An 18,114-nucleotide genomic window follows, 5' to 3' on the forward strand; every position below is an offset into this window, starting at 1 on the left:
TTGATTAGCAGTTCTCAGTGAGATGAAAAGTGCTCTGATAGAGACAGAGGATCATCAGAAATCACTGATGGATCTGGCAATGAGACCTGCATTGTGTTGTAGAGAAGACAAACCTCATCTCATTCAATGGTGGATCCAGAATAAGATGAAGAATGGTCAACAATGGTTTCTCTCCCAAGAGCCCAAAAAACAATGATAGAAGTGGGAAGGAACATGGCTTAGACTAGACTGTTTGGAATTACTTTGGAAACAAAAGACTTCAATGGTGGCTGGATTAGTGTACAAATAAGAATATGGCTGAGTATGGTGGATGACAGAGAAGTGAAGGGATAGAGAAACTGCTGTAGTCAGTGGAAGACTCAGCACAGAAAAAGAAGTTACTTACCTATAACTCTGGTTCTTCAAGTGGTCCTCTGTGAATTCACACTAATGGGTTAATCTGCACTCGAGCAGAGCATCTTCAGAAACTTTCACAGCCTTAAGCACTTAGTGCTTGGACCTCCACTACACCAGCTATATAACTCCACCCCCGGCACTAGTGCCTCAGTTCTAAGAAACCAACCACCGCTGCCCAGTACGCCATGGCACACATGAGCGACAGAGGGGAGGAGGGCGGGATGTGTGAATTCACAGAGGACCACTTGAAGAACCAGAGTTACAGATAAGTAACTTATTTTTCTCCTTCGTGGCCTCTGTGAATACACACTAATGGGTGACTGGCAAGCTGACTAACCAGGAGGAGGGACGTAACGAAAGTGCAGAAGCCAGGATAGCTTGACCTACTGCAACCTCAGCCTTCAGCTGGACATCCAAGTGGTACAGCGAGATGAGGATAGGCGGAGAGGCGCATGTGGCAGCACAGCAGACATCCGTGATGTCCACTCCACGGAAAAAGGCTATTGAGGATGTTACAGCTCTAGTAGAGTGAGCTCTCACTGACTTTGGAAGAGGACTCTCTGCCAAATCATAGGGAAGATGAATGGTCTTGACTAACCATCTAGAGATGGTCTGAGAGGAAGCCGGTGCTCCGAAGGAGGAGCTGGCAAAGGTGACAAAGACGCTGTGAGGCACGAAGTGGTCGTGCTATGCACATAATGTGACAGAGCATGCTTCACATCTAGAGTGTGCAGAGCTGTCTCAAGCAGTGAAGAGGGCGTGGGAAAGAAGACAGGAAGGACAGCTGGCTATTTCAGATGGAAAGCAGAATATACCTTAGACAAGAAGGTAAGGCCTGGCCATGAGGTTTCTTTACAGAAAGGACGACCCGCCCTTAGTGTAGACAGTCCTCCAGTCCTGCAAGCTAAGGTTATTGTCAAGAGAAAGGCAGCAAGCAGAGCAATGCAGACGCCAAGGGCTTGAAGGGAGGCCTCATAAGCCACGAAAGAATTGATTGGAGAGACCACTGAGATGCTAGTGGTCTACAGGCAGGGCACATATTCTCCAGGCCTCCGAGAAACAGCTTGCAGGTACAACGGGCCAGTGCCAGGAAAAACAGGTGAAGGAGAAACTGAAGGAATGCATCCAGAGACATTGGCCTAGTAGGCAAATGTCATCTTGATGCAAAGTGACAAAACACCTATTTATTTATTTATTTATTCTACCACCTTGACCTACTCCATTCTAGGAGTAGGTCAAGGTGGTAGAAGGTTTGCACGCATGATTGAGCATGTCTGTTACAGTCAGGGAAGACTCCATGTGGACAGGTAGGGGGACTCGGGGTCCGAATGAAATATCCAATCCTCGTCCCGAAAAAGCAGATGGGGGACCAGGTGCAGCCTGATGTATTCCACAGCTCAGGGGAGCAGGATCAAGAACCATGGCTAGCGAAGTGACCAAGCATGATGTTTGCTGGACCTGTAGGACAGGGAAGCAAGCGCCTGAAGAAAAAAGAAGCATAAGAAATCAAGCAATTTCACAGACTTGTCTTCAGGGAAGAAAAACCCTGCTTCAAGAAAGCATCCCAAGTCGCATTAATACAATCTACACACTGTGAAGGTTGCAAAGTCTACTTCTCTATGTTGACCTTCAATCCTAACGCTGACAAAGGGACGTCAAGGGCATGTGTTTACCAGCTTGTGACTTGGACTCAGCAACCAGGAGCCAGTTATCCAGCTACAGGTAAACAGTGATTCCCCTAATGAAAACCTGAGAAAATGTTGATGGCCTGACTGGATGCCATCATGAAAACATGCATCCAACCAACTCTCTGGATGTAGATGTGAATAAAAGAGTCTAAGAAAGCCATACGGAATCTACATAGAGTAATAAAAGAATTGAGGCATTCAAAATCAAGGATGAGCCAGAGGCCTCCATTCCTTTTTTTTTGGGGGGGGTGGCCATAATGTGGCCTATGACAGTGGGTATATTGAAGTCAATAGCATAGCCGATAGCTATGATAGAGAGTACCCACGTATTAAGCATGAAGGAACATCAATCGGAAAGACGAGGGGCCAGATGGCCTGACTGGTCAACGACAGAGAAGTCAGGTGCAGTAAAGAAACCGCTCGGTTTTGTGGTCCTGCCTGCAGATCTGTTGGTCAAGGAGTTGCCTGCCGACATGTCTAGGGGGTGGTGGTTGGTAAATTTGGGGTTGAGGCCTTTGATGTTCCCGATATGCTCTGGGCTGGTAGGAGCATCACCAGGTACCCACAGTTGTTACACTGCAAATGACCGTGCCGCCTTCCGGAGCTTGGGCAGGTTATCAAGAATAACATCAGTTTTCTGACTAAAAGCCATACACCAACAAACGGCAGATCCTCAACCCGTCAGTTGTTTGGATGCTGTTTTAAGGCATGTTGAGCAGCAATGCACTCGTGATGTGCCCACCCCATTGCCTCCTAGTAATATGGGAGGCCTTAACTGTAAAGGTGCACAGGAGTTACTCACAGAATTGGCAATGCCAAATTCAATAAGTGATGATGATAAGCACCCATGGCAGAGGACTAGTTGTCTACATGGTGGCCAGAAAATAAAAATGTCCACCAAAGAACTCCTTATCTGTTAATGGTAAAGGAGGGTGACTATCTGCAGCAACTGATATGGGAGCAGGAAGCTTGTTTGGAAGTCTTCCTCCTGTTCTGACTCTTGCGAGTCCCAGCTGAATAAGGTAAGTCCTTCCTAGCATGAGCCACAATACAGTTGCCAGGACAGAGAAGGCTGAAAGAGTTAACAGCGGGTTAGGTCGAACCCGTGGACACTTTGCTGCCAGAGCTGAGTTCGAGGGAGCACTACACCTTTGAGGCATAGGTGGAGGCACAAAGCACTCCTTAGCCTGTGGCTCAGAACAGTGCCAGGTGGAGTGGGGCGGTGGTGGTGGCAGAAAAGGTGGCGGAAAAGGCTCATAGCTCCTGTACCAGATAAAAGGGACTGGTGCTGCATGAACTTGTTGGCATGATAGGACCCTCCTGAGGAAAATTACTCGGGTCTACCTGACAGTAGCAGGGATTTAGGGTTGATTCCTATGAGTCCTTTCCTTATGAGCCTATGCAGGTGCTGGTGGCTAAGGTGGGGCTGCAGGCTACTGTGTGAACGAGCCCATTGATCAAGAGGCTGTTTTGTGCCAAATTACGAGCCAACAAACAAGTGCTACCCCAGACAGGAATATCACTGACAAGTAGGGCTAGCAGTGGGAGCTGCAGCCCCCCCCCCTTTAAAGGCAAAGCTAGGGCTGCCAAATGTTGCCCGAAAGCTCTTGCTTTGGCATCTAGCTGATTTTGGAAATAGCAGCTGTGAGAACAAGCCCATTGATAAATGAGGGCTGTTTTATGCCAAACCACCCAAAGGTGCCACCCTAGTCAGGCATATCACTGACAGGTAGAGCTGGCAGGGGAGCTGAAGGGGGCCTATTCTATCCCCAAAGGCAAAACCAAGGCTTACCATATGTTGCCGGAACATCTACAGCCTCAGCACACAGCTTGCTACAGAATTAGTAGCCGTATGAACAAGCCCATGGAGGGCTGTTCCACGCCAACCTCACACAGAGGTTTTTACTCCATGTCAGGAGAATCACTGACAGGTGGGGAAGGCAGCCGGCACTGCAGGAGGCCCTTTCTTCTCTAAGGGCAGGGCTGCAGACACCCAATTCACTGCAAGTTAAACAGCTGTATGAACGAGCCCCTTGTAGCAAGAGGGCTGTTCCATGCCAACCTCCACGGAGGCTTTACCCCAGTCAGGAGAATCACTGACAGGCAAGGATGACAGCTGGCACTGCAGGGGCCCCTCTCTTCTTCCAAGGTTCCCAACTCTGGAGCTATAGGTGCCGAACTTACCGCAGACTTGACAGCTATATAAACAAGCCCCTTGATGCAAGAGGGCTGTTCCGCACCAACCTCTCAGAGAGGCTTTTATCTCGTGTCAGGAGAATCACTGACAAGCAGGGATAGTGGTCAGAGCTGTAGGCGGCTCTTTCTTCTTCCAAGGGCAAAGCTCAGATGCTGTCCTCTTCTTTTGATAGAAAGAGGAAGATTGCAAACAGGCAGAAAGCTGCTGCTCTCAAGCCTGGGGTAGCCTGATAAAGAAGGTAAAAGAGACCTTATTTCTTTAAGAGAAAAGTCCTGAGGGCTGCAAAGCCGGCTTTGTAAAGCCTCTACAAAGAACAGCTAATGCCGGCTAGTACTTTTCCCCCCAAGCAGTTGTTACAGAAGAAAGAACAAGAGAAGGTCAAAGAAAGGAACAGTTTTTACTTGCGAAGTTCCAAACAAAGCTGCTGCTACAGCGGCAGTCGAAAAAAGAACGGAGGCATTAGTGCCGGGAGAGGAGTTATATAGCTGGTGTAGGGGAGGTCCCAGCACTAAGTGCTTAAAGCTGTGAAAGTTTCCCAAAATACTCTGCTTGAGCACAGATTAACCCATTAGTATGTTTTCACAGAGGCCACGAAGGAGAAAGTGTAGTTACTATCAAGGAGGATGACACCACTGATAATGAAAACAGACGAAGTGTAACATGAAGGTCAAGTGTAACAGGAAGATAAAATTAGTGAGCTGCTAGCGTGGAGATTTCAAATGAGATCCATAGGAATCGTCCCACTGACCCTAACGCTCACAGCACTCCTGTTCTTCTGACCCTCTGGAACAGAAAGAACTGTAAGAAGATAGTGTAATTGCTTGAGGGTACATGAAATAACCAGCAAGGCATATAGAATAGATTACTGGGCCTGAGCCAGTATGAACAGATCTTTGATGGATCCAACTCATTTGACCATGGCATTGGCATTGATGTTGTGTTAAGCTAAGTCAGCTGGTCTGATTGAGATGTTGCAGTGATAGTTGTGACAGAAGCTGCTGGAGTAATCAGGACTTTAAGGACCTCATGAGCTCCCCAGATTTATATATTTGGTGCTGGGGAAGCTGTTGCCAAGAGTACCTTCTTGAAAAAGAGTGATTTCAACTTGGTGCTGTGGTTTCTCCACATTTGAGTGGAGAAAATTTACCAAATTTTACAAGAGGATATTATATGCCTCCACAAACAAATAAAAAAGGCACTTATAGTGATTCCTGTAATAAGGATTGCCCCCTTACACTTTATGCATACAGTGGTGCCTTGCTTAACGAGCGCTTCGTTTAACGATAAATTCGCTTAGCGATGACTTTTTCGGAGCGTTTTTGCGCTCCGTTTAACGATGGTCCCCATGGGCAATTGTCGCTGAGCAGTGTTGGGACCATGCTTCGCATAACAATTAAATTTTTGGGTCCCCTGCTTCGCTTAACGATGGTTTAAACAGCCGCATGTTTGCTGTTTTTTAAATGTTATACAGTTAAAGTTTACTGTTTAAAATGTTTGAAATCATAGAGTGCACTTAATAAACCCTTTGTTAACCAAATTTGACTTTGTTCTGACTCTTTTTAAATTTGTTGTTGAATTTTTCCCCCCACTGAGATGCATTGAATAGATTTCAATGCATTTCAATTGGGGAACTGCATTTCGCTTAGCGATGTTTCTTATGGCGATTTTCGCTTAAGGATGGCAATTCGTTCCTATTGGAACGGATTACCCAGTTTTCAATGCATTTCACTGGGAAACCACGTTTCGCTTAGCAATGTTTTCACTTAGCAACAATTTTTTTTGAACCAATTAAAATCGTTAAGCGAGGCACCATTGTATTAGAAAAAAGTCCCTGGGGTTGCAGACCCTAATGCACAGGTGTCAAAAACAAGGCCCACGGGCCAAATCCGGCCCGCCAGACCTCGACTGATGGCCCGCGGAGCCGCCGCCAGCCTTGCAGCCTCCCCCCCTTTTTTTTCCAATGAATTTACTCCGTGCCTACACGGAGTAAATTCATTGAAAAAATGGCTCAAGTTAACAAGGCTATGTCCTCCTTCCGATTGGCTGTGGCGCTGTCACTCCTTTCCTCTCCCTCCGCTCCCCCTCCCTCCCTCCCGTGCCTGTTCCTCGCTCGCTCTCGGCCTGAGGCGAGAGCCATTCCCAAGGCTGCGCGAGGAGAGGGCTCTGCGCCGCCTCTGTCGCCCCGAGGGGAAGGGAAGGGAAGGGGAGCGGTAGGAGTTCCTGGCCGGGCTCCGAGGCGGAGGGAGGAGATGCTGGGGGGACGCAGGAGGCAGCGGCCAGCGCGGCCCTAAGGAGAGGGAGAGAAGAGGGAACGCGGAGCGATGTGCCGGCCCGGTTGGGTAACGTCGGAGGCGGCCGTTCGACCCAGCTGCGGAGAGAAGGGAGGGAGGGCGGGAGGGCTGGCTGGTTGCTCGCTTCCCTTCCCTTCCCTGACGTTCCATTCTCTCTCTTGCTCGATTGGAATGCCTGAGGATTTGAAAGGACCGAAGAATGCGTTTTTTTGCAAGATCCAAGCAGAGTTGCATATACTAAATAACTCTCTCTCTCTCTCACACACACACACACACACACACACACACACAGACCCCGGCACTTTCCCTTCCTTCACACACACATACGCATTCTCTTCCTTCCTGTAACTCTCTCTGTCTCTCTTTCTCTCACACACACACAGAACCCGGCACTTTCTCTTCCTTCACACACACACACACACACACACACACACACACACACACACACACACACACACACACACACACACACACACTCTTCCTTCCTGTATCTCCTCACACACAGAAACACACACACACACACACACACACACACACACACACACACACATTCTCTTCCTGTATCTCTCTCACACACACACACACACACACACACAGGCGCTTTCTCTTCCTTCACACACACACACACACACTTTCTCTTCCTTCCTTTTCCCACCAAGTCGGATGGGGTCCTTGCAAGGCCATCAGTACAGATACAACCGGCCCTTTGATGGGGACCAAACTGCTGATGCGGCCCCCGATGAATTTGAGTTTGACACCCCTGCCCTAATGGAAAAAAACAAAGTTTTTTTCCCTTCCTACAAAAAATAAGTGAAAAAAACTATACAGTACCTACACAAAAATAATGTGACAAGAGAACGAACCAGATGTTGCAACTCAAGGAAAATTATTTCAATTTATTTCTCCCTCTCAAGAAGTTTTATGAGAATATGGCTGCTGTACTAGATGAACAAAAGTGAAGGGATGTGTGCTGACACATTCATTATGGATAGAGGAGTGGAGGAGTTATTCACAGACCTGTGTGTATATGGAAAGTTCCTAAAAGGTGGCTCTATACAGGCACAAACCTATTACTGTGAATGCTTAGAGAGCATGATGAAGAAAATTTACCATGGCACTTCTTTTACTTATTGGGCACTTCTTACGAATACAGTCATCTTCAGCAAGTCATGTTTCACTATGCCTAAACTTCCCCATCTGTAAAATGGAGATAATTATACTTACCGTAGAAAAGCCCTTTGATATCTATGAATAAAAAATAGGTACTAAGTATTACTGTATCACTAAAAATTTCATGTCTTTTAAAACATTGTATCCCTAATTGGAAAAATATAAAGAAAACTTACATTTTATCTGTACACTGAGCATTTTATATCCATACCAATGTATCTAGATACAGATAACTTGATCTGTCTTGTTTACATTACTTTTAGGGACAAATTCCCATGATACTGGTTATTTTTCAGTTAAATCCTTCTACACTATAAAACTACTAATAACTGAATAATGAAATAATATGAGTCTTCTGATATGACTAGGTAGTTCCATAAAACTCCATTAAATACTACCAGAGCATGCAGGGATCCACTTAGAGAAGCTGTAGCTATACTGCCTGATATAAAACTATATAAATAAGTTGTCTTTGTACAAACACCACAGTCTCCTCTTTGCAATCATTTTTATTTGCTCATGTTATTTTTTTCTTGTTATTTTTTAGAAGGCTAATTTACATAAAATAATTGATCACTTGGCTGCAATTATTGCCATTATTTTTATTCCTAATGGCTCAAGGCATCACTCCTAATGTACCCACATGGGGAGAGGACTCAGAGATACCAAAGATCAGCACTGCATATGGCTTCCCCATCCAGCACTTCTCATACAGCACTAATGAAAAAAGGCACGTGGAAAGCTGGAACTGCAATGTGATCAGCACAATTGCCTGTGTGATGGTGCTATTAATCTATCTCCTAAGCTTAGGAGGTCCATCAGGGGATGCACTGTCAATAAAACCCAGTCCTGGCCCTGAAATTAAGAAAGTCTGTGTCTAAACAAATAGGATATAAAAACCACAAAACACAAGGACAGAAAGTAAAGCAGGCACTAACTGAAAAAGTTTGATTCTTAAATTTGATGAATTGATGCATAATAATGACTTTGCTGTCAGCAAAGAACAGTTAATTTAAAGCTAATTTAAGAACAAAGATTGTCAACTCATTTGAGAATGGGGCAGGACATTATTAATGTTAAACACCTGCCCCCATATGCTTCATTTTGGTAGCAATGTCTGAAAACTTAGTTTATGTGCCCCAATCAATGTTCCCTATAATTTTCTGGAGCACTTTGTGGGTGCCATGCCCCATGTGCGTGGAGATCCTGTTGCAAATGAAAGCAAATGGGTGGTCCCAATCCAGTGTTGTGTGCCCGTGCAGCTTAGGGGGAATGTTGGCCTCAATAATATTTTATAACCAGAGGAGGGACTCGTATCCAAAGTAAAATTGAAAATCTACTCAAAGCTAATTGAGCAGAGAACCATCCTCATAAGTTATACTATACATGAATGAGAACACCTTTGGAGGATGTAGGCACTGGAATGGTATGCTAACCATAGTTTGCCGTATGTTGTCATTCCCCTCTTTAAGGTTTATAAAATATCTTCATGTTTAATGCATGGAAGCATTTGCTATTAAAAGAAAATCAAGAATAAAAACCCATAGACAATACTACATTTTAACAGCTACTGAAACATATAAGAAAAAAATAATAGTCACCTGGTCTTCTATTGGCATAACGAGGATACCTCCAACTTTTAATAAGATTTTCATGTAGTTCTCATGGTCTTTTTGTACACCTGCTCCACAGTAAATCCGATCATACTGATGACTGTCTGATGCTATTTGCAAGCAGTTTCCAACAACAAAAGCTGGTTCACAAAATTCAAATCTGGGAAAGAATAAAAATTTAAGTTGTTTTTTTTTTGTTTGTTTTTTTGTTTTTGGAAGAGCACATTAGAAAAGTGTTAACACTTCCATGAGTTCTGCAGCCAAAATATGTCAGTTGATGGCTAAAATCTTGTTGTGCAGCTCTGCATGCACAACACTGATAACGTGATCAGCAGTGGCAAGGCCTAGCTGACTAAAGGCAATTTCAGCATGCATGTAACTTGTACACAATGTGACAAAATTGTGTGCACCCATATTTTATTTATTTTATTTTATTTATTCTATTTATATCCCGCTTATCTGGTCATTATGGCCACTCTAGGCGGCCATAATTGCCACAGGAAGCTTTTAAAGTAAGGATAGATTGTTTCCTGAATTGCAGTAAAAATGTCACATTTACCAAAACATACCTAAAGGCATATGACTATCCAAATTACTTGCAAAACTGTTCATTAGATGTATCTAGAAAATATGTGGACATGGCATTTAAACTGGAATGCAATAGAAAATAGATTAAAAATAGGTGCAGTAGATGGAAAACAACTTTGCAGTCTCAAAAGAATACATAAAAAAAGTTGGAAGAGCTGCAGTGTCATCTTAGTATACAGACCATCCAAATCTACCATGAAGCTGAAGAATTGATTTGTTTCTTTGGATTTCAGGAACTTTTCAGGTACATATAATCACAAACTTATAAAAAACAGCACATGACTTTTATATTGACGCAATACATCTCTGTAAGTGAATATATTTATTTTTATTTATCTATTAATATGCTGCCTTTCTTCCAAAACTGGGGCCCAAAGCATCTTCTGATACAGTTACAAAATAATTAAATAATTAAATAATTAAAATACACCTCAGTTAAAATGATTAAAATAGAATTAAATTTGTTCTGTCATTAAAATACAATTAAAACTAAAACACAATCACTTAAAACATTAGTATTAGTTTACCTAAAAAGAAAGGAGAACCAGAATATGTGGAAATATTGTACTCTTCAGTACAAGCCTACCCAGCTTTGAATTCTGCTGGAGAGGCACTTTGTATAGTTCTGATGTCTTTAAAAAAACTTACCGTAACTACAAATGGAGAGACAGCGTTCTCTGTGGCAACCCCCAGGCTCTGAAACTCTTTGTCAAGAAAGGCAAGGTTTGACCCTTCTCTGCTGTTCTTTCACTATTAGCACTAGATGTTAAATAACAGTACTTGACAAAATTTGCTTATTATTCTTAGTATACGCTTAAATAGCACAGTCACCTTAAGGCTAACAAATTTTATTTGTACAATGCACTCTACTTGAGCTGTTTCTGGAAAATGTTAGAACACCTCAGTGGCTCCACATTGCTACAGCTTGACTTCTGAATGCAGTTGGCTATAGGTACAATAGAAATTCCTGCTAAATCAGCTGCATAGACTAGCTATCCATTTCTGGGCACAACTAAAAGTGCTTGTTCTCACCTGTACTGCAAAACTAGCATCCAGACAATCTGAAGGGCTGTAATTGTTCTGTTACTTCTATTTTAAAATCTTTGTAAGTTTCTTGGATCCCTCTTGGAAGAAAGATAGCATATAAATTAAGTAAATAAATAAATCATAACTAAAACAACTTATGGACTGCAGCCTACTCCCTCAGATGAATTCTGCTGCCACAGAAGTCGGCTACTGACCATGAAAACATATGGTAGAAAAATAGAAGGGGAAGATATGGAGGCAGTGACAGATTTTACTTTCTTGAGCTCCATGATCATTGCAGATGGAGACAGCACCCACGAAATTAAAAGATACCTGCTTCTTCGGAGGAAAGCAATGACAAACCTAGACAACATCTTAAAAAGCAGAGACATCACCTTGCCGACAAAGGTCTGCATAGTCAAAGCTATGGATTTTCCTGTAGTGATATATGGAAGTGAGAGCTGGACCATAAAGAAAGCTGACCACCAAAGAATTGATGCTTTTGAATTGTGGTGCTGTAGAAGGCTCTTGAGAGACCAAACCTATCCATTCTAAAGGAAATCAACCCTGAGTGCTCAATGGAAGGACATATCCTGAAGCTGAGGCTCCAATACTTTAGCCATCTCATGAGAAGAGAAGACTCCCTGGAAAAGACCCTGGTGTTAGGAAAGTGTGAAGGCAAGAGGAAAAAGGGACGACAGAGGATGAGATGGTTGGACAGTGTCATCGAACCTACCAACATGAATTTGACCCAACTCCAGGAGGCAGTGGAAGACAGGAAGGCCTGGCGTGCTCTGGTCCATGGGGGTCACAAAGAGTTGGACATGTCTAAACGACTAAGAAACAACAACAGTCTCTGTTGTTTTTGCTACCAACAGACTAACATAGCTATCCCCTGGTATGACCTACTTTATTTCGCTAATATAAGATACTTTAGAATTAAATAAGAAAACCTCTGCTCAAATCAAGCTTACAAGCTTAATGCTATGTGTAATGCTAATAGATTTACAACTTTGTCCTTTTATTTTCAAAATGTAACTTTCAACAGCTCTACATTTTGTGGTACCTGTGAAGAATCCAAGGAAATGTATAATACTGCTTTACTACTACAGAAACATTTAAGAAGATCTATCGTTTTGTTGACTATTAAGTTTTAAGGCAACTTCTACTTAAAACTAGGGCTGGAAATTTTCTATACAAAAAATTCAAACAGAACCTTGGCAGTCTAAAAATACATCTGTATAATTTACTCCTAGCACATATAATTTGGGCTACCTGGAAACTTTAGTAACTCCAAAATACACTGGCTGGATTTTAGCCAACATATTCCTTCTAGTATCTCCATAAATTTGGGGAATATTGACTACCAGCATGTGTTCTGTGACATCAAGTCAGAACCGACTTATAAAGACCTCAATAGGGCTTTCAAGGTAAATAAGATATTTAAAGAGTGGTTTTACCACTTCCACTTCCCCACTGAGTTTCCATGGCTATTGTAGTTAAGCAAAACAGATAGGAAGTAGGCAGCGGGATGTCTATTATCAACTCCCATTGTCTTGTAAAATATCAAGGACCAACTCCCTGCCCTTGCATTAAACTCCCCAGTCCAAACAAGAAAGAGAGGAGGGCCTGGCATGCTCTGGTCTATGGGGGTCATGAAGAGTCGGACACGACTGAACAACAAATTTTACATAAACTCTTAATGAAATTTTACTTATAGTTATGACAATGTATTTGCCTTATGATACTGGAGCAAAGGAGGAGCTAGCTGACAAAGAAAAAAGGCACTTGGAATTTGCTCAAGTTATGATTACAGGGCCACATCCTGCCATCTATTTGGCTAGAGAATCTAATAGTGCATGACAAAAGTTAACTTTAGTACACGTGCATTATTTTATTTTGTGAATACAAAATACATAATGCAACCCATTTTCCCTCTGATTATAATTTGTGCAATCTGCAGAAATAATTTGATTGTCTACAGATTCTATAGCATGACACTGTAGAAAAAGAAATGATAATGACAGGATGTACATATCAATTGATTCATCTTAATTTTTTTTTCCAGAGCAAAACATGGGTTTCACTCACAGGTGAATAGGCAGAGGAAGATAAGCTTGCAGGTCAATGTGCAGAATAGCAAGACACATAAGATATCAAAAAGGATAAGAAGTTAGCCAAATGATTAGCATGTTTGACACTCCAGACAGTAAGGTTATAGTGGACTGATCAGATTCAAATACATAGTTTCTGGCAACACTAAAGTCACCCAGAGAAGGCCTTAGCAGTATTCTTTGTTCGAAATTCTAACATGAAACTTCAACTGTTAAGTACCAATGTGCAAGATGACACAAGTTCTCTCTTTTTGTAAGAATTTAAAGAATAATGGAGTTTTCAGGGGAAAGTGAAAAGTCATTCAGAGATGGTGGACATGCCTGTGAGAAGCCCAAGTTCAACTTCACACATGGCCTTGAAATTCATACATTAAATGCAGGTCATCCACTTAAAGCTAGTCTCTCCTATCTCAAAAACTAAACACATTACATAGTGAGCTCTTTGAAAGAGAAGAAAACAAAATAAGGATGAACTAGCCTTCTAGCTCTAGGTAATAATCAACTATAATGATAAGGCTATCAGGGCTCTGCCTCCTCAGTATAGTCAATTGAGAAATGAGGTTTCAGGAGGAACAAAGTTCACATTCCTTCTTCTACTACCCCCTATAAATCTAGCAAAATGATTTCAAGATCCATACTGTTTATGGAGTTATTCCCAAGGCTGAAATAAACTTTCACATAAATAATTTGTTCTGAGCTACACAGTAGGGATGATGGCCATTGGGCACTTAATGAAATGTTGCCTTCGCAGTATAGTAGAACCCCAAAGCATTCTGCTTTTATCACAGCCTCCCTAGAGTTTAGGAACTCATATTTTTAAGATCCCCAAAAGACAATAAGGGATGCCAGATTTGAATCAGCCATTCAATGTGTCTCTTGTAGTGACTAAATATAATTATTTGTATTCTGAATGATGGAAGGAAATTCCATTAAAAGAAAATTTTATCATAGTACTGTTTCTAGATTGCATTATACATTTATGCAGATCGTTTACTTACAATTAAAACAGTCTTTGTCCTGTTATATTTGTAAGCTGTAAACAAAGCAAATTTATTTACATGTAGAGAATAACCTGAATTTTCTTAACACAACAATACAGTCTTCTCTGTATAAGCCACAGCTATATGTTAACAAAAAACACAAAATAAATAAAAATAAGAAAAATTAAATTGAAAATACTTCTATAAAAGGTATCCAGTTATGAAATAAAATAATATTATGTACTAGAAATTAGCCTCTGCTGAGGTATTCATCTCCCATCTTGGAAAATTCAAAATTCCTCATGAAAAGGAACTATCTGTCCTGGCTTATAAAAGCTAAAGAGGGACTGGTTGAGTGGGTCCAAGGAGTACTGAATGCCTGATTGCAGCAGAGTAGGATCCCAGCTTGCTTAAAGGAGGAAGTAGTAAGACCATTATTGAAATGGAGTACTCCCATAATGAGTATTGACTCACTGGCCAGTCTGTAATATCCCATTCTTGGGCAAGACAATGGGGTTGTGGTTTCTCAGTTTCAGGAGTCCTTGGATGAGCCTGATTCAGATCCATTTTAATTTGATTTCAGGCCTAGTTATGGGATGGAGACTGCTTTGGTAGCCTTGGTGGATGACCTACGTCAGGAACTGGACAGACAGTGTGTGTCCCAGTTGGTTCTGCTGGACTTCTCTGTGGCGTTCAACACTTTCAACCATGGTGTCCTTCTGGGTTGTTTCTCTGGGATGGGACCGGGAGGCACTGTTTTACAGTGGCTCCAGTCCTATCTGAAGGGGAGGACCTAGAGGGTGGTGTTGCGGGACTCCTGTTCAACGCATGTGGATGGCACCCAACTCTCTCCTTTCTATCTAAATCCGAGGAAGCGTTTCGGTTCTAGATCAGTGCCTAGCATCAGTAATGGACTAGATGAGGGCAAATAAACTGAAACTTAATCCAGACAAGACAGACGTGTTCCTGGTAAGTCGAAAAGCAGATCAAGGAATAGGGATTCAGCCTGTGCTGAATGGGGTTGCACACCCTCTGAAAACACAGGTGTGCAGCTTGGGGGTGCTCCTGGACTCATCTCTAAACCTGGATGTCCATGTTTTGGTGGTGGCCAGGACCACCTTTTCACAGTTAAAACTAGTATACTAGCTGCACCTGTCTCTTGAGAGCTTTGATTTGCCTATGGTGATACATGCCCTAGTTACATCTCAGTTGGGTTACTGTAACATGCTCTATGTGGGGATGCCTCTGGAAAGTGTTCGTAAACTTCAAAGGCTTGAAAATGTCACAACCAGATTGTTAACTGGGGCTAATAGGGAACATGTTCCACTGGCTGCTGATCTGTTTCTACGCACAATTCAAAGTGCTGGTTTTAACCTATAAAGCCATAAGCAGCTCAGGTCCAAGCTATCTAAAACAGTGGTTCTTAACCTTTTTGAAAGAAACGCCCCCTTGAGCCATTGAGGAAGTTATCATCGCCCCCCTCCCTGAGGTGATGATATCTTACCCACCCACCCACCCACCCACCCACCTAGTCTCCCTCCCCACCCGGGTGCGAGGCAGCACTTCACGGGGCGAGGATGAGGACCCAAGAGACCCTTTCCTTCCACCCGATCCACACAGTGCTCCCCTAAAGAAGAAAGGCGAGACGTGGCAGGTAGAAAGAGCTGGATCATCTGGCGGCAGCAGCAGCACCGGATCTACTGCCAGCACTACGGCTGAGGTCGCCTTCATAGGTTTGGCTCACTCCAGCGCCCCCCTACCGCCCCCCTTCTGTTCTTTTGCCCCCACACAGCCCCTTTTTGTTCTACCGCCCCCCTGAAAAATGAAATCGCCCCCTGGGGGGCATTATTGCCCACGTTAAGAACCACTGATCTAAAAGACTGCATCTCCCTCTATGAGCCTGCCTGGGCATTATGGTTATCAGAGGAGATCTTTTTCTTAGTTCCACCATCCTCACAGGTGCGGTTTTGGTGGGGACTGGGAAGGGCCTTCTCTGTTGATGCTCCTAGACTTTGGAATTCTCTTCCATGGGAAACCAGGCCGGCCCCATCATGGGGCATCCTTGCTGTCCTTCCACAAGTGGGCAAAAATATTTCTCTTCAGACAGGCTTTTCCTTAGTGAATGGCAGTTTGAGAGGGATTTTGTCCTCTATAGCTTTTAAATGTGATTTTAGTATTGATTTTAGTTACTACTTTTAATATGATACTTGTTTAATTCTTCTTAAATATTTGTACACTTTTTAGCTTTGTATATTGTCTCTTTAATTATGTGAGATGCCTTGGTTCCTTACAAGGAGAAAGGCGAGGTAAAAATAGCTTATATAAAGAATAAATATTAAATAACATGCTTGAAATGAACTTACATTTCTATTAAAAACATACAAATTAGCAACATTTGTGCATTGGCTACAACCTCAAGTCTTTCTGACTTTAAAATCTTAAATGATTCAAGTTCAAGAAAGATACTGGTTATCTTTCTCAAGTCAGGGCAAGGCGATTATCAAGATATATAAAGTAATATCCAAAGTGCAGTACAGATAGAACATGAGTTTCTGTTTTGCTACTTGAAACAATATTTTCTACTAAAATCAATTTTTAATGTTTTTCTCAATGTTTCCATTTAAAAGGAGAACTACATTTTTAGGAAACAGATCGGTAAACATGGGAATAAAAGTTATCAGCAGAATATTTTTCTCTGAACAACCTGCCTCTAAAAGATAAACATAGCATTTCAGAAGACATGCATGTCTAAGAAGGTTAATACTAAAGTTGTCTATATTTATAACAACGTTAGTACAGTGGGGTCTTGACTTAAGAACGGCTTGAGTTAAGAACATTTTGACTTAAGAACCACTCTCATAGGAAAATACTGACTTGACTTACATACTTAGATTTGAGTTAAGAACTGAAAAAAAACCATGTGGGAGGCAGGGAAAGTGCAAAATTTGAACTTTCAGTTAACTATTGGCCAGCGAAAAGGGTGCCTGTCTGCTTTCTCACTCCTCCCAGCGTTTAGAGAGTGGATTGGGAGACAGTCTTCGGACTGCCTGGTGCTGTACTGCCTGGACTGTATTTTCCCTGCCTTCCCTGAACCTTTCTTGACCTAAGAAAAAAAAAGAAACAAAATATCCCCCTCTAGTGGTCGAAGGCGGAATAGCAGCTTCCCATTAGTTTCTATGGACGGAAAAGAGCAGATACGGATCAAAAGGTTTTCAATGCATTTCTATGGGAAATGCAGATTTGACCTGAGAACTTTTTGACTTGCGAACTGCCTTCCAATACGGATTAAGTTCTCAAGTCAAGACCCCACTGTATAAAACAGTGGTTCCCAACCTTAAGTAACCCATGTGTTCTTGGACTATAATTCTCAGAAGTCTTAACCGCAGCTATACTGGAGGAGTTTTCCAGAAGTTCCAGTCCAAGAACACCTGGATTACTCAAGGTTGGGAACCACTGGTATAATAGCAAGGAAGTACTGATCTGTTCATCAGTGAAATAATACAGTAATTCATTGGCAGACATAATTTTAACATATGCTTTGACACATCATAGACCAAGCTACTGCTCCAGCACAACATGACATTTTAGAATGTTTGCCATTTACTGGTTAAAGGACTGTCTTAACATTTTTTTATTCTATGAACAAATGTGCTGCTTCTTTGCAAACATTATAATCATGCTATTTCAAGTAACAGAAGTATCGCAATCTAACTGCTGACTAAATCCACAATGTACCCATGGAAAAAATAAAATATGTGCATATAAAGTTGTGCAATCTTCTTTTGAGCAGCACTTCTCTTTTGATTCCTGGGTAAGGCAATAATTTAGCCACAATCCTTACATTTCCCTCTCTTTTTTCCCTTTTCTTTTATTTCTTTCGACTGTCAAATTGAGAATGGTTTTTCCCTTATTAAATAAATCTTTAATTCTATAAATTCCAATTTCTTCCCAGTGTTTAAATTGCACATCCTTATCTTGAAATTTAAAATTAGGATATTCCAGGATAGTATACAGGAGGAAGCAAGATATTCATATATTTACACCATATACA

At 42.2% G+C, this 18,114-nt stretch overlaps 1 protein-coding gene across 6 annotated transcripts in view; it reads right to left on the reverse strand.

The window, feature by feature from the left end:
- The window catches only part of PCMTD1 (protein-L-isoaspartate (D-aspartate) O-methyltransferase domain containing 1), a 68,137-nt gene that overhangs the window by 12,380 nt on the left and 37,643 nt on the right, over window positions 1–18,114 (reverse strand). For 3 of the 6 annotated variants that reach the window (XM_078393735.1, XM_072998921.2, XM_078393736.1), the window contains exons 5-6: window positions 9,344–9,515; window positions 7,797–7,817 (exon numbers count right to left, since the gene is read on the reverse strand). In XM_078393735.1, the coding sequence (XP_078249861.1) occupies window positions 7,797–7,817; window positions 9,344–9,515 (193 nt within the window). The remainder of the gene's footprint in view (window positions 1–7,796; window positions 7,818–9,343; window positions 9,516–18,114) is intronic. The other 3 variants (XM_078393738.1, XM_078393740.1, XM_078393739.1) reach the window with 1 other exon arrangement.

Source organism: Pogona vitticeps, chromosome 4 (genome assembly GCF_051106095.1).
Source record: "Pogona vitticeps strain Pit_001003342236 chromosome 4, PviZW2.1, whole genome shotgun sequence".
NCBI lineage: Eukaryota > Metazoa > Chordata > Lepidosauria > Squamata > Agamidae > Pogona > Pogona vitticeps.